Raw genomic sequence first — 16,486 nt, forward strand, 5'->3', positions numbered from 1 at the left:
TTAAAAGACCACGGGATAGTTTTGGACCTTAAGGCCCAATGGGCTTCGAACGTCAAGTCCATTGACTTAAGTTGTGTGACAACTTAATGAATAATGATTCACAAAGGCCCAAATAGCCCAATAAATCCCATGTTAAAGAAGGAGTGGTTTTGGACTTATTTACAAGTTTGCCACTCAAATGAATTAAGGAATAAGTATGACTTTATAGCCAAAATTCATTAAGGGTAATTTTTGGGGAAAGGATGAGAACACAAGCTCTCCTTTCTCTCTAAAATTTCAGCCACCTTGGAGGGATCATCTAGCAATCAAACTCCTCCAAGGTCACTTATTTCTTCTACAATATGCCTTGGTGTGGAGACTTAGAGGTTTTCAATTTTGGGAACTTGGAGAAACCTTTTCATCCATCCAAATCCATGGATCTAAGATGCAAGGAATGAAGGCCCTCTCTTTGGGTGATTAGCCTTTGCTTATGCAAAGAGGAATCTACAAAGGTATTGATTTCTCAACTCACTTTGTTTTGAGTTGAGTCTTGGTTCACCTATCTACTAGGCTTTGAAGTTCATGGGTTAAGTTTTGTTTTTGAGTGCATATAAACATGATTCCGCCTTTTAATTGTTAATTGCATGTTGTTGATGTTGCTCAAATAAACTTGTTTTTCACAAATTTTCCTTCAATTTTGAGAGTGACTAAGATCGATATATTTCAAGCAGGACATGTTCTGTAGATAATATAAAAAGATGACACAATCATTAGCTGGCAAGATATAAATAAACAAAAAACATAAAATGTATAACGTCTTTTATTCAATTCTCTAACCTTCATTCCACTCCAAAGCCGATCAATTTTGCTATGATGCAAACTAAGTTCAGAAAGTTCGGCCGGTTGAAAATTTTGAGGAAGAGATTCCGAAGGATACCAACTCCAGTCGATAAATCTCAAGGCGTTGGAAAGATATTTGGGGCCAACAGAAAGGCTCAAATTATGAAGTTGGAGAAACTTTAGATTACATATCTTAGAAAAGCTTTCAGGATTCCACTGAGCCTGTTCTAATTCAGGCAAGCGTAAGGCAATGCCTTCAGTTGCTTCTGTTCCCTAATAAACAAGAAGAAAGGGAATGTTAATTTCATAAGCAAGTTTTATACATATTCAAATTAATTTGGCTGCTATACAGAACGCATATTTCTCTTACTTACCGTATCCTTCATGAATATGTGAAGGATTTCATTATGAAGCCACAACCTACTACGTCGACCAGGCTCTTGATAGGATTCTTGTCGAACAATTTCCCATCCCATTTCTTGTGTCAAATCATGCATCACCACATACCCATCCAAAATACTTAAAAGAGATTTCTCAATGAGAACATCTATCACAATACGAGCACAAAAGCCACAATTTTCTAGTATTTCAATTACTCGCTCCTTGTCATTCCCAGTATGAAAACATGCAACATCAAGAAAAACTTTCTTCTCCATCTCATCAAGGCCATCATAGCTTATTTTCAGAGTTTCAAAAATTACTGCGTTAGGAGCTTTCTTTACTTTATCCAACGCACTATTCCAAGCATCTTGGCCTCTTTTATACAAAGAAGATCCCAAAATCTTAAGTGCTAATGGATGGCCTCCAGCATAATCTACAAAACACTTCGATAGTTCCACATAATCATCATCTGGCTGATCTGTTTTGAAGGCTTTCAAACTAAAGAGATGAAGAGATTGATCATCATTTAGTCCCAAAACCACATATGTTTTATCTATACCATGCTCGATTAACAAACGCTCATTTCTTGTTGTAACAATGATTCTGCTTCCCGGACCAAACCAATCCGTCTTTCCCGCCAATATTTCTAGTTGGTTTAGTTCATCAACATCATCAAGAATGAGAAGAACCTTTTTGTTAGATAAAAGGTTCTTTGTCATAGCACTTCCACTATAAACATCCCAAACTTGTGTAGTTTTTTCCTTCAAAATCAGGGAAAGAAGTTGATCTTGTAGATGAGCTAAACCAGATTTCGAAGAACGCTCTCTGATATTAGCAAGAAAGCTACTAACTCGAAACTTATGGGAAATTCTCTCATAAACTAGTCTAGCAAGGGTTGTCTTACCCATCCCGCCCATACCCCATATCCCTATAAAGCGAACATCATTTGCACGAACAAATAAAAGCATATCTATATATTTCAATCTGAAATCAATTCCGACTAAGTTCTCTGTTGAACCTGAGAGTGTGTATGTAGGATGCACCTTTTTCCATATGGCTTCGACTACCTCTTTAATAAGCTCTGTTTCATACCTACAAGAAATTAAAGTAAAAATAAAAAATAAAAAATAAAAATAAAAATAAAATAAAAACTAATCACCAAAGAAGGTAAAAGGAACACAACATCCGAGTATATATTGCTCATGTTAACTTTGCTTACCGATCGTTTGAAGTCCACCCTGCGAGATTACTCACGTTCGTTAAAGAAGCTCGCCACCGATCCACCAGCCGCATGTTTTCCTTATGCTCTTTTTCATGCTTTGTGAAAGCTTCAGCAAAAGTCCCCCTTTGATGTCGTACGTCAGAGGGATCAACATTGTAAAAGATTGGCAGAATTGTCCCCCTCTTTGTCATGCATTGGAAAATCATTGCGAGTTCACTTAAGCACCAAGTTGAAGAGGCATAGTTTGGCGAAAGAACAACAATAGCAAACTGAGATTCTTTGATTGCACTATGAAGCTCAGGAGAGATAAATGTCCCTCTTTCAAGTCCTTGGTCGTCCTTGAAAGTTTTGATTGCACGCCACTGTAATTTATCATAGAGATGGTCTGTGAAACCCTTTCGGGTGTCTTCACCCCTGAAACTTAAAAACACATCATATTTCCATCTGCGAGCTGTAGGAGCAGATGCGGAGGCGCTTCCATCGAGCAGCTCCCTTTGAAACCGGGAACGGTCCCACCTCTCCATTCTTTCCTCCAAGAAATTCATTGATGAGTTACTGACAACTTCTTTTTCGTTTTTTCTTTAAACGAAGAAACACCAAAACAACCAACAAAAAAACAGGAAGGTAGAGAGAGGCTAGCTTCGTGTCGGAAACAAGGGAACTTCCAGTTGGTCTAGGTGTGTTGGGTGAAACTGAAATAGGAGAGAAAGAGGCTCTTTTGACTTTTTTAGTCAGATTGGACAGATTCAATGCTCCAAAGCACATCACATGCTGCCAATTATCTTTTCTTCTTTAATTTATTTATTTTTGTTGGATAGTTGACTTCATTTGGTTGAACAGATTCATTGCTATCAATGAATAAAATATGTGTACTCTTTAGCCCTTAATTCGTTGAATACAAATTTTAACATTTTTACCATCAATCCAAGGATAAGACTAAAATGCATTAGGTTTACTGAGATTCCGAGATGGCCATCAGGGAAAGAACGATTCACTCCATAGGATCATAACATACGAACTTACAAGAACAAAAGATTCCGAATAGATACAGAGACATGTCCCTTCTTTTAATCTTTTCCGGAGTGCTTCCTTCCTTGTCGAAGTTACCACTTCTGCTTTACCCTGCCTCATTCGTGGATTTTTATGTTCACTTAACAGAGGCAGCTTGTATGTTTGCTGATACGTCAAAAATCACAATGTGGAAAGTGCACATCCTCGTGAAGAGAATTGTTGTTGTTGGACAGGTTCATTGTTCTGTTGAGGTCTTCCGCATCTTGCTCATACACTGAACGGACTCCACATTTCTTCACCTTCAAGCATTTCTTGTTTCCAACAGCACGTCTGGTTTTGAAACCAAACTTAATCTGACAGCGTTTCTCCTCCAAAAAATTATAGTGCTGCCTAGACAAAAGGACTAACAAAAGGTGATCTGATACAACCTGGTCTAGACGATTATAAAAAGACACACCCTCAAACTGAGAACCAGGAATTTTCCATTGACAACAAATTTCATTTGCATAATTTTGCAAATAATCTACTTCACGAACAACGGCTGGATTCTCGTGAGATACAAAAACAGCACACAAAGCAAACCCCATCCACTCGCTATTACCGGCATGCAAAGGTAGCTTTTCAGTTAGTGAGTGTCCAACACTTTGATTAGTGAACCACTCAGGGATTTCACTTCCAGGAATTATAATACTAAAACGGTCAACAAAATGAGGGATTTCCTGTACGATTCAAATTAACCACCATATCACACAACTATGGAGGAAAATAAAGAGAGGTAGAGAGAGAGAGAGAGAGAGAGAGAGAGAGAGTACCTGTAGGAATCGCTTTAGCATTGAATATATAATATTGTTCGAACCTTGATAACCAACTAGTCTCAAGCAATTGACAGAAGAGAAGACAAACCGGCGTAATCTGCACAGCTCTGGTGGACCTGGCAACATTTGTAAGGAAGTACAATTGTCCGTTTTTAAATATATTCTGTTGTTTAACGGAAGGTCTGGTAATTGTTGAAGCCTTTTGCGGTTGTTCAAGTTGAAAAAACTAAGCTTAGAAAGACAACCAATGCTTGTGGGAAGGCTAACAAAATTGTTTCCTCCAAGATTTAATTCTTTCAAAGAGGACAAACAGCCAATATCTTCGGGAAGGGCTCCTTCACAAAGGTTGCAGTCACTTAGATCTAGTTTCTTTAAAGAACGGAAATCTTTTAAAGAAGCTAACACCAGATTCACGGGGCTAAGACTCTTCCGTGGGAATAAGCCTGAAGGGAGGAATGAGAACCGTGGCTGAGGTGGTTGACCATTACATCCATGAAAGGATGATAGGTCGAGATTTTTCATAGGACCGATCGAGGAAAGTGGCTCTCTTATAGAAATTCCCGTTAAATCAAGTTCTTCTAAACTCTCGATCAAACCTTTAAATGATAACGGCAGTTCCTCAACAGCAGTCCCACCTAAATAAAGCTTTGATACATTTTTCATCTGTCCACCGAATTCTGGAATCTTCTTAACTTTTGAGCAGCCAGAAATATCAAATACTTCAAGAGTTTCCATCTCTACTTCACTTGGGAGAATCTTAATACTTTTGCACTTTCTAAAATTCAAAATTCTGAGACATTTGAGAGATGCAATGGAAGGATGAATCTCAACTAAATTTGTGCATCCTTCAAGAACTAGCTTCTCAAGATTTTGAAGACCCGTGAAATCTGGAGTCCTTGTCAAGTTCTGCGAGTAGCTAAGATCGATAGATTTCAACTTTCTGAAGTACTGCACAAAACATGAAAAAGGTAGAAAATCAGATCACCGTCCAAAAAGCCTTACAAAGTATTCTAACCAAAAAGATAAAAAATTGCTGAATGAATACTATTCTATACATATATTTACCTTTATTCCATTCCAAAGGCAATCAATTTTGCTATGGGGCAAACAAAGTTCAGTCAGTTCATCCGGTTGAAAACCTGACGGCAGAAATTTGGAGGGATACCATCTCCATTTGAGAAATCTCAAGGCATTGGGAAGATATTTGGGGCCAACAGAAAGTCTCAAATTATCAATGTCAAGCAACTTTAAATTACACATCTTAGAGAAGGCTTCAGGATTCCAGTGTGCATCTTCAAATTCACGCAAGCGTAAGACAATGCCTTCAATTGCTTTTGTTCCCTAATGAGCAGGAATGAAGGAAAAGTTAATTCCACAAGTCTCATAGTACTGTGTAACATTAAGGTTTTATACTGCTATCCAAACTTGATATTTACAAATAACTTCTTACCGTATTCTTTGTGAGCACATGAAATATGTCATCACGAAGCCACAAACGACTTCGTGCACCGGGCTCGTCAAAAGACTCACGTCGAACAATCTCCCATGCCATTTCTTGTATCAAATCGTGCATACAGACACTCTTGCCAGAAATAGTTAAGAGAGACTTCTCAACAAGAACATCTATCACAATACGAGCGCAAAATCCGCAACTGTCTAGTACTTCAATTACTCGCTCTTTGTCAGACCACTTATGGAAACATGCAATATCAAGGAAAATTCTCTTCTCCATCTCATCTAGTCCATCATAACTTATTTTTAGCATTTCAAAAACTGTTCTATTAGGACTTTGCTTCAGTTTGTTCAATGCACTACTCCATGCATCTGGATCTCTTTTATACAAAAAAGACCCCAAAGTTCTAAGAGCTAATGGAAGACCTCCAGCATACTTAACGAACTGCTTAGAGAGCTCCAAATATTTTTCCTGAGGCTCATCTTCTTTGAATGCTTTCCAATTAAAGAGCTGATAAGCTTCATCCTCGTCTAATTCTACAACTTCATATTGTTTCTCTATGCCATGTGCGACCAGCAAATGTCGATCTCTAGTGGTAACAATGATTCTGCTCTCTAAACCGAACCAGTATTTTTCTCCAACCAACTTTTCTAGTTGGTTTAATTGATCTACATCATCAAGAATGAGAAGAACCTTTTTGTTACACAAAAAACTCTTTGCCATAGAAATCCCGCTATAAACATCCCAAACTTGTACGTCCTTATCTTTCAAGATTTGTGAAAGCAGTTGCTTTTGTAGATGTACTAAACCATGTTCTGCATAAATTTCTCTGACGTTAGCAAGAAAGATGCTAACTTCAAAGTTATGAGAGAATTTTTCATAAACAAGTCTAGCAAGGGTTGTCTTACCAATCCCTCCCATCCCCCATATCCCTATAAAGCAAACATGATTTTCCGCTATATCCAAAAGCAAACATATTTCCTTTAATCTAAATTCAATTCCGACTAACATCTCCGAAGAATCTAACAGTGTCAATGTAGGATGAACTTTGTTCCACACTACTTCCACAATTTCTTTGATAAGTTCTGTTTCGTACCTGTAATCCTTTGACGTCCACCCTGCAAGATTAGCCACCTTTGTTAAAGCATCTCTCCACCCTTGCACCTTCTCTATGTCTTCCCTGAACTTCTCCTCATGTTTAACGAAGGCCTCAGCGAAACTCCCCTTTTGATGTCGGACATCCGAGGGATCAACATCGTAAAAAACTGGCAGGATGGTCTCACTCTCATCCATGGACTGGAGAATCTTTGTCAGTTCAAGCAAGCACCATGTGGAAGCAGCATAGTTTGGCGAAATAACAACAATCGCAAACCTTGATTGTTGAATTGCCATAAGAAGCTCAGGATGAATACTAGTTCCTCTTTGAAGTTCTGGATCGTCCCTGAATGTTTTGATTGCACGCCACTTCAATTTGTCGTAGAGATGGTCTGTAAAACCCTTGCGGGTGTCTTCACCCCTGAAACTCAAAAACACATCGTATTTCCATCGACGAGCTGACGGAGCAGATGCGGAGGCGCTTCCAACGGTCAACTCCTCCAAGAAGATCATTAATGACAAGCAGTTTTTCACTTCTTTTTTCTTTTCTCAATCTCTAAACCAATCAAGAAAGAAAAATGAGAGAAGACGAGATAAATGGAGGAATCCTGACAAGTTGACAACTTGCAGTTTTTTTCGCGTTTCTTTCAATGAATTTCCCTCTATCTTACCACCTGGAAATTACTTTATCTCTTCCTATCTATTCAGTTTTACACTGTTGCAGTTGGCTAGTTGCCACCAATTTGTTTCTTTCTATATTGTAAGAGCATGTTCAAGGAAATGAGGTATAAATTAATTAAGACAAAGTTCGACATTGACAACCTTAGTTGCCACCAATTCGAATTGGAATTTTGCATTGTCACTTGTATTGGAACTTTGCACTGGCTAGCATTGGAATTTTACACTGGCATTGGAATCGTGCACTGGCACTTTGGAATCTTGCACTTGTATCAATGGAATTTTGTATTGGAGTTGGCATTAGAAATTAGCATAATTGAGCTTACATCCATATCTAGTGTCAAACTCATATCATGTGACATGTACCGCCATGAGTGGGGGTGTTGGAAAATATTAGTCTTAGGTTTATTTTAATGTTTGATTTTTTGGGCCTAGTTAATTTTTTATTTTTTGGGCCTAGCCCTTTAGTATTAGAGTTTCATTTTCAGGCCTATTAGGATTATGCCAAATTTCTATATATATGACACTTTGTAACTCTATAAAAGAATAAGTTAGTTACGATGTAGTCTCTTTGAGTTATGTAGCCATCTTGGCATCTTTTTTTTTATTATATTCTTATTATTTGGTAGTTTTGTTCGTAGCGCACTTTGATATTCAACTTATTCATGTTCAGTTTTGAGTTTGACTAATAATGTCATTAACTCTGGATTTTGCAAGGCGAGACTTATTCGTCATTAGTTTTGAGTTTGTTTATTTGTTTTTTTTTTTTTTTCCCTTCTTCTCCTATAACTTCAACATAATGGGATTCTATTGCTAGTGCCAAAACTCGGACGGAGTTTAGGCACGGGGTTCCACATGCATTTGCCTCAAGTTTTGTTTTCGATTTCAGTGTCACGAGATGGCTCGAGAGAAAAAGATAATAGGCGTGCCACTGCTGGAGGTTGCCAACATACAGTGTTTGTGTTTGAGTATGTGTGAAGGTTGCATGTTAATATGACTTCTAAACCAAAATATTGTGCATTGAGTGGGGGACGCTGGTTGTGTTAAGTTCTTTTTGTGCCTCGAGCAAACGATGACTTAATATTCAGTGTAGCTTCATGTATGTTTTCCTCTAAAGTAAATAAAGACGAAATAGAAACTTAAACAAGAAATAGAATGTAATTATTTCATGATGGAGTCAAGTTACAAACGTTCACAAAAGTAAAATCTAGGTCGATGGGCCGAGCTATATAGCTTGAAATGTAAAGTGATGGGAAATGTAATGAAATCAATAAAACTCTAGCAAGATTCAAGTCATGAAGGGAAAAATAATGCTAGAAGAGTCCACCGAGATCACTGGTGTTAGATTGGACTTAGTGCAAAACGCGTGCCTCAAGGAAATCAAGTGGTTGGAATTGCACATCAAACGAATCATACCACGAAGTGGCAAATTAAGCAGTAAAATTTTAAGATCTCACGGATTGTTTGCAGTGTTTGCTTCAAAAGAAGGCTTTAAGGTTGTAACTGAAGAGCTAAGAGAGTTTTGCTGAAGAGCAATTAGGTTTGTGCTAAAAAGAAGTTGGGTTGATTGATTCAAGGTATTGTGTAATCGTAGAGATTGAATTTGACGAAGGTCCTCAACTTAAAGGTCCCTAGTTCTATTTATAGACAATGGAGAAGGAGCAACCTTACTCATATCATTAAGTTGAAACATGGGTAGGTCGTTCATGTGGTGCTAACAGTGACTGTAATTCCTAGTAGGTGGTCTTCAACTATGTCTTAAGGCAATTAGATGATCGCGACAGTAACCTCAGCGTATTAGATGACTCGTACGTATGCATTTAAGTGGACAAGATATTCCATTCTTTGGTTGTTTTCCTTGCAGACACGCTTCTGAGGGATTTTAGTCCAACACCTTAGGCAAGTTGGAGTGAAATAAAATGGTCGTTTGAACGTAGTTTGGATTTAGAAGTTGGTAGACCCAAGTTATGTAACTTTTGTGTAAATAAAAATAAATAAAGCCCATAGCAGGCTTTATTTTATTTATTACCCAAACATGTATTATATTATGTACGGTTAATAATGTATGACCAGTTTGCTGTAGTGTGTGAGATAGATGCCTTCTTTTATTTTTCATTGATAACAATGATTCTGTTCAACCATAAGAAGTCAACTTTCCCCAAAAAATAGAAAATAAATAAAAAATTTGGCTGCACGTGCAGCGTTGAATCTGTTTAATCTGACTGACGAAAGTCCTCTCTCCTATTTCAGTTTCACCTACCACACCAAAGACAAAGTGGAACTTCCCTTGTTCTATTAACTCCTGCATTATCTCTATTCTTTTGTTGATTGGTTTGAATTTTTTTGTTTAAAAAAAAAAAAGAAAAAACAAAGAAAAGAAGAACGTGGAAAACTGCTTGTAGTAATGAACTTCTTGGAGGAGGAGATGGAGGAGAGGGATTGGTTCCCTTTTCAAAGGAGGATAAATGTCCCTTCAGTCCGTCAATGGAAATATGATGTGTTTCTGAGTTTCAGGGGTGAAGACACCCGCAAGGGTTTCACAGACCATCTCTATGATAAATTACAGCGGCGTGCAACCAAATCTTTCAAGGACGACCGAGGACTTGAAAGAGGGACATTTAACTCTCCTGAGCTTCGTAGTGCAATCAAAGCATCTCAGTATGCTATCGTTGTTCTTTCACCAAACTATGCCTCTTCAACTTGGTGCTTAGATGAACTTGCAGTGATTTTCCAATGCATGGCAAAGAGGGATATAATTCTGCCAATCTTTTACAATGTTGATCCCTCTGACGTACGACATCAAGGGGGGACTTTTGCTGAAGCTTTCGCAAAGCATGCAAAAAACATTATTAACATACGCCAATGGAAGCTGGATCGGTGGAGAGCTGCTTTAATGGAAGTGAGTAATCTCGCAGGGTGGACTTCAAACGATAGGTAAGCAATATATACTCGGGTGTCGTGTGCTTTGAACCTCCTTTGGTGACTTTTTTTTTTACTTGAATTTCTTGTAGGTACGAAACAGAGCTTATTAAAGAGGTTGTCGAAGTCGTATGGAAAAAGGTGCATCCTACATACACACTCTCAGTTTCAACAGAGAACTTAGTCGGAATTGATTTTAGATTGAAATATATAGATATGCTTTTATTTGTTTGTGCAAATGATGTTCGCTTTATAGGGATATGGGGGATGGGCGGGATGGGTAAGACAACCCTTGCTAGACTAGTTAATGAGAGAATTTCCCATGAGTTTCAAGTTAGCAGCTTTCTTGCCAATATTAGAGAGCATTCCTCGAGATTTGGTTTATCTCATCTACAAAACCAACTTATTTCCTTGGTTTTGAAGGAGAAAACTACACAAGTCTGGGATGCTTATAGTGAAAGTGCTATGACAAAGAAACTTTTATCTAATAAAAAGGTTCTTCTCATTCTTCTTGATGTTGATCAATTAACCCAACTTGAAATATTGGCTGGAAAGATAGGTTGGTTTGGTCGGGGAAGCAGAATCATCGTTACAGCAAGAGATGAGGGTTTGCTAATCGAGCATGGTATACATAAAAGATATGAGGTTTTGGGACTAAATGTTGATCAAGCTCTTCATCTCTTTAGTTTGAAAGCCTTCAAAACAGATCAGCCAGAAGACGCTTATGTGGAGCCGTCCAAGTGTTTCGTAAATTATGCTGAAGGTCATCCCTTAGCTCTTACGATCTTGGGATCATCTTTGTATAAAAGCGAGAAAGATGCCTGGAGTAGTGCACTGGATAAGTTAAAGAAAGCTCCCAATGCAACAATTTTCCGAACACTTAAAATAAGTTATGATGGCCTTGATGAGATGGAGAAGACAGTTTTTCTTGATGTTGCATGTTTCCATACTGGGAATGACAAGGAACTTAGCAATTGAAGTACTAGAAAATTGTGGATTTTGCGCTCGTATTGTGATAGATGTTCTCATTGAGAAATCTCTTTCAACTATTATGGATGGGTATGTGATGATGCATGATTTGACACAAGAAATGGGATGGGAAATTGTTTGACAAGAATCATTTGAAGAGCCCGGTCAACGTAGTAGGCTATGGCTTTATAAGGACATCTTCCATGTATTCATGAAGAATACGGTAAGTACGAGAAATACCAACCATGGATAGCACCGTAGTTTATTTCAACATATATATATATATAACTTGCCTTGGGAAATTAACTTTCCATATCTTCTTGTTTATTAGGGAACAGAAGCAATTGAAGGCATCGTCTTACGCTTGCCCGAATTAGAACAAGCTCAGTGGAATCCTGAAAGCTTCTCTAAGATAAGTAGACTAAAGTTCTCCAACTTCATAATTTGAACCTTTCTGTTGGCCCCAAATATCTTTCCAATGCACTGAGAGTGCTTGATTGAAGTTGTTATCCTTCAAATTCCCTCCCACCAACTTTTCAACCAGACGAACTTTCTGAACTTTGTTTGCATCACGGTAAAATTGATCGACTTTGGAGTTGAATAAAGGTAAGAGATTTGATAAAAGCCATTATACACTTTTTTGTTCATTTGTGTTTTCAAGCTAATGGTTATGTCACCTTTTATGTTTTGTACAGCACATGTCCTGCTTGAAACATATCGATCTTAGTTACTCTCAAAACTTGACCGCAACCCCAGATTTTACAGGTGTTCAAAATCTTGAGAGGCTGGTGCTTGAATCTTGCACGAATTTAGTTGAGATTCACCTATCCATTACAGTTCTTAAAAGGCTGAAAGTTTGGAATTTTAGAAACTGTAATGGTCTTCGGGGTCTTCCCGTTGCGCTAGAAATGTAATCTCTCGAAGTTCTTATTCTTTCTGGCTGATCAAAACTGAAAAGGGTTCCTGGATTTGTGGGAAACATGAAAATGTTATCAACGCTTTCTTTAGAGGGGACTGGTGTTCAGGAAATACCTTCTTCAATTGATCATCTGATTGGGCTTATTTCGTTGGATCTCAAAGATTGTATAAGTCTGTTATGTCTTCCTACTGCCATCTGCAGTCTGAAGTCTCTTTAAAATCTCAACGTGTCTGGATGCTCAAAACTTGAGACAATTCCAGAAAATTTGGAGGAAATTAAGTGTTTGGAGGAGCTTGATTTGAGTGGAACTACAATAAGAGAGGCACCATCATCTCTCTTTCGTATGAAGAATCTCAAAGTACTATCTCTACGTGGATGTGAAGGCCCACCGCCTAAATCATGGAATTTGTTCCTTCGTTTAGGCTTATTTTCGGGAAAGAGCCATGACCCTATGGGTTTGGTGCTGACTATAGTTTATTTGTATTGCCTGAGCAAATTAGATCTAAGTGACTGCAGTCTTTGTGAAGGAGCAATCCCAGATGATATTGGCTGCTTGTCCTCTTTAGAGGACTTGACTCTTAGGGGTAACGATTTCGTTAGCCTTCCTAAAAGCATTCGATGGCTTAATAATCTCAAATTTTTAAACTTGGAGAGTTGCAAAAGGCTTGAACAATTGCCAGACCTCCCATCAAATGAAGAGTTAACTGTAACAGCAGATGATTGCACTAGCTTAAAAGTGTTGCCACATCCACCAAATATAAGAAGATTAAGGTGGTTTTTTTTTTCAGAGCAGTCAATTGCTACAGATTGGTTGGCAATCAAGCCAGCAATAATATGATATTTTCAATGTTAAAGCGGTTCATTCAGGTACTCTCTCTCTCTCTCTCTCTCTCTCTCTCTCTCTCTCTCTCTCTCTCTCTCTCAGTGTAAAAATCTGTTTTTGCTGATATAATTGTTTCTTGGGTTACAGGGAACCCCTCCTTTTGTGGTTCACAGTATCAATATCGTAACTCCTGGAAGTGAAATTCCAAAGTGGTTCAGTGATAGAAGAGTGGGAGATACAGTAGTTGTGATGTTGCCTAATGACGTACATCCTGTTGAATAATTGGCCAAGTGGCCAAGTGGACAAATGTCCAAGAAAACTTTAGGTGATTAAACAATCCAAAGGTGGAAACACCTTTTCTTGTTTTGGGGAGAAAAAAAGGGAAAAGATGTTTTGTTGTCTTCAACACCCGTGGGTGTTGGTTCAAATAAAGAGAGAAGAAAGAGAGCTGGGTTTTTTTCGGTTTTGGCAAAAACAAGAAGAGCAGAGGAGAGAGGATTCGGCTATCCCATTTGAAACAGTGCTGCTCCTTCCCATTTGTTTGTAATCCCCTTTTGTTAGTGATCACACTCAATAAAAGATATTTGTGCTACATTTTGTGGCTTTTGGGAGAGAAGGAATTTGGTATATGTTTCCATCTTCTCCATTTGTTCTTTGTGAGAGTGAGAGCTATTGGGTGTATGTGGGCTATTGGGTTTGAGAGTTAAAACTCTATTTGTAATCTCCTTTTGACATTAGTGGAATTTCCTCGCCGTCTCGGAACTGGATGTAGGCTTACGCCGAACCAGTATAAATCCTTGTGTTATTTTTGGATTATTTGTCTTGTCATATTTTGCCGTATTAGCTTTGGTTTCATATTTGAAGCTTCCACACAACAAGTGGTATCAGAGCTCTGGGTTTCGACTTGGGGCTTTGTACAAGTATGTCTATGAAACCATCGAATATGTCGGTGAAATATGATATTGAAAAATTCAATGGGAGGAATGATTTTAGCCTTTGGCGGGTTAAGATGCGAGCTGTGCTAGTTCAACAAGGGTTGCTTAAGGCGCTACAGGGTGTGGAAGCCTTGCCACAAGATTAGTCTGCTGAAGAAAAAGAAGACGCTTTGAATCGAGCACATAGTGCAATTATGTTATCACTATCTGATGAAGTTCTTCGTGAGGTGGATAATGAAACTACTGCAGCTGGTTTGTGGCTTAAGTTGGAGAGTAGATATATGACCAAATCCCTCACCAATCGGTTGTATTTGAAGCAACGTTTGTACACTCTCCGTATGACTGAAGGTACGCCTATTCAAAATCATCTTGATGAGTTTAATAAGGTTATTATGGATTTGAAAAGTATGGATAATAAAATTGATGATGAGGATCAATCTTTGATTTTGTTGTGTTCTTTACCTCCTTCGTATGCGAATTTTGTCGAAACTTTGTTATATGGGAGAGATTCTATTTGTATGGAGAATGTAAAAGCCGCTTTGAATTCAAGAGAGTTAAAGAACAAAGTATTTGGAAATTTGAATGATTCTCATTCTGAGGCTTTGATAGCAAGAGGCAGAGATAGGGAATATGGTTCAGGTAGTAATAAAGGAAATTTGAGATCGAAGTCTAAGTCCAGAAACAATACATGCAACTATTGTCGCAAGGAAGGGCATTGGAAAGTTGATTGCCCAAAACTGAAAGATAATGCTGGTGCGAGTGCAAATGTCGTTGATGACGACTTTGACTTTGTTCTATGATGACAGTTGGCTACACCAGATTTGAAATTAAAAAAAAAAAAAAAAAAAAAAAAAAAAAAAGAGAATCTGGTGTTGTGGGTACTCTTAAATCTCTCCACTACATATGGAGATTTAAGAGTTTGTAAGGATTCCTTGTTATGATTTGAGAAAGTTGCTTAGTAGCCTCTATGTATGTTTGTGTTATGTCAGTTGCTCTTCATCGGTGTTTTTTTATTGTTTTGGATATTGGTATGGTTTTGTTTTTTGGTAAAGTTGAATTCAGTGAGGGCCAATTTGTTGAGTTCTGCAAGTTTGGATAGTGAGGCACCACACTATTTTGGATACACCACATGCACTGCAGAACATTTGTGTGGAACCCTCGTGTAGAAGGCAAGTTATATGCTTTCTAACTTTGTTTGGGCTATGGACATTTGGTTGGATTTGTTTGCCACTGCTATTTGGTCTGTTGGTCTCCATCATCTGCAATTAGTTTTCTTGAAGACTCCAGTTGAGGTATGGTTTTGGATCTCCTACTGATTATTTGAATTTGAAATTTTGGTTGTCCTGTTGGTGCTCATGTGATGATGGTAAACTTGAGTGAAGGGCATATTTTCGTATGTGGTATGTGAGACTTTGTTGCCAAATTTGTAATCAGTTTTGACTTGAAGAATGTGCCATGCTATGTGAATGAGTCTATTGGTGCAGTTTAAGACCATGGTGTTTGTGAGCAGGTGGAGTTCATTGTGTGTCCAACTTTGGTATGGTGTACTTGATCTTTTGTTGGTGATATTGAAGAATTTCAGTTCTTCGTTTGAATCACCTTTTGTTTTGATCAAGGCACTTATGGTTTGCAAATTTGGAGAAGACGATAGAGAAATGGTCTACTTTTGTTGGCTTTGGTACAGTTTGAGTCGAGGTGGAAATTGTTATGAGCACTGGTAAGTTTGGGGAATTTGATTTAGTTCCTGTTGTCTTTAGTGTGTACTTTGGGTGCTTATGGTGATTGTTGATTCGATTCTCTGTGATGCTTTCGGAACTTGGCCAAGGTGGAGATTGTTGAATAATTGGCCAAGTGGCCAAGTGGACAAATGTCCAAGAAAACTTTAGGTGATTAAACAATCCAAAGGTGGAAACACCTTTCCTTGTTTTGGGGAGAAAAAAAGGGAAAAGATGTTTTGTTGTCTTCAACACCCGTGGGTGTTGGTTCAAATAAAGAGAGAAGAAAGAGAGCTGGGTTTTTTTTCGGTTTTGGCAAAAACAAGAAGAGCAGAGGAGAGAGGATTCGGCTCTCCCATTTGAAACAGTGTTGCTCCTTCCCATTTGTTTGTAATCCCCTTTTGTTAGTGATCACACTCAATAAAAGATATTTGTGCTACATTTTGTGGCTTTTGGGAGAGAAGGAATTTGGTATATGTTTCCATCTTCTCCATTTGTTCTTTGTGAGAGTGAGAGCTATTGGGTGTATGTGGGCTATTGGGTTTGAGAGTTAAAACTCTATTTGTAATCTCCTTTTGACATTAGTGGAATTTCCTCGCCGTCTCGGAACTGGATGTAGGCTTACGCCGAACCAGTATAAATCCTTGTGTTATTTTTGGATTATTTGTCTTGTCATATTTTGTCGTATTAGCTTTGGTTTCATATTTGAAGCTTCCGCACAACACATCCAAC

General features: G+C 38.2%; 2 protein-coding genes and 1 pseudogene across 2 annotated transcripts; 1 reads left to right on the forward strand and 2 right to left on the reverse strand.

Annotated features, from left to right (window-relative positions):
• Nucleotides 1-670: 670 nt before the first annotated feature.
• Nucleotides 671-2,967, reverse strand: LOC137725093 (disease resistance protein RPV1-like). Its single transcript, XM_068463693.1, has 4 exons — nucleotides 2,420-2,967; nucleotides 1,194-2,292; nucleotides 817-1,092; nucleotides 671-718 (listed from the first exon to the last, which is right to left on the reverse strand). The coding sequence occupies exons 1-4, from the start codon at nucleotides 2,965-2,967 to the stop codon at nucleotides 671-673; spliced, it is 1,971 nt and encodes a 656-aa protein (XP_068319794.1).
• A 613-nt stretch (nucleotides 2,968-3,580) lies between these two features.
• LOC137724406 (disease resistance protein RUN1-like) lies at nucleotides 3,581-7,410 on the reverse strand. The gene is made up of 4 exons (XM_068463149.1): nucleotides 5,699-7,410; nucleotides 5,314-5,589; nucleotides 4,246-5,196; nucleotides 3,581-4,152 (listed from the first exon to the last, which is right to left on the reverse strand). The coding sequence occupies exons 1-4, from the start codon at nucleotides 7,307-7,309 to the stop codon at nucleotides 3,607-3,609; spliced, it is 3,384 nt and encodes a 1,127-aa protein (XP_068319250.1). The 5' UTR covers nucleotides 7,310-7,410; the 3' UTR covers nucleotides 3,581-3,606.
• A 2,468-nt stretch (nucleotides 7,411-9,878) lies between these two features.
• LOC137725094 (disease resistance protein RPV1-like) lies at nucleotides 9,879-13,386 on the forward strand (annotated as a pseudogene).
• The last annotated feature ends 3,100 nt before the right edge of the window (nucleotides 13,387-16,486 follow it).

The sequence above is a fragment of the Pyrus communis genome, chromosome 2 (genome assembly GCF_963583255.1).
Source record: "Pyrus communis chromosome 2, drPyrComm1.1, whole genome shotgun sequence".
NCBI lineage: Eukaryota > Viridiplantae > Streptophyta > Magnoliopsida > Rosales > Rosaceae > Pyrus > Pyrus communis.

Coding starts and splice junctions, on each gene's coding strand:
- LOC137725093 (XM_068463693.1), bottom strand. CDS start 2,967: ATGAATTTCTTGGAGGAAAGAATGGAGAGGTGGGACCGTTCCCGGTTT. Junction 2,293..2,419: donor GGGTGGACTTCAAACGATCG/GTAAGCAAAGTT, acceptor AATTTCTTGTAG/GTATGAAACAGAGCTTATTA. Junction 719..816: donor GGCTTTGGAGTGGAATGAAG/GTTAGAGAATTG, acceptor TATTATCTACAG/AACATGTCCTGCTTGAAATA.
- LOC137724406 (XM_068463149.1), bottom strand. CDS start 7,309: ATGATCTTCTTGGAGGAGTTGACCGTTGGAAGCGCCTCCGCATCTGCT. Junction 5,590..5,698: donor ATGTGCTCACAAAGAATACG/GTAAGAAGTTAT, acceptor CCTGCTCATTAG/GGAACAAAAGCAATTGAAGG. Junction 4,153..4,245: donor TGCTAAAGCGATTCCTACAG/GTACTCTCTCTC, acceptor TGAATCGTACAG/GAAATCCCTCATTTTGTTGA.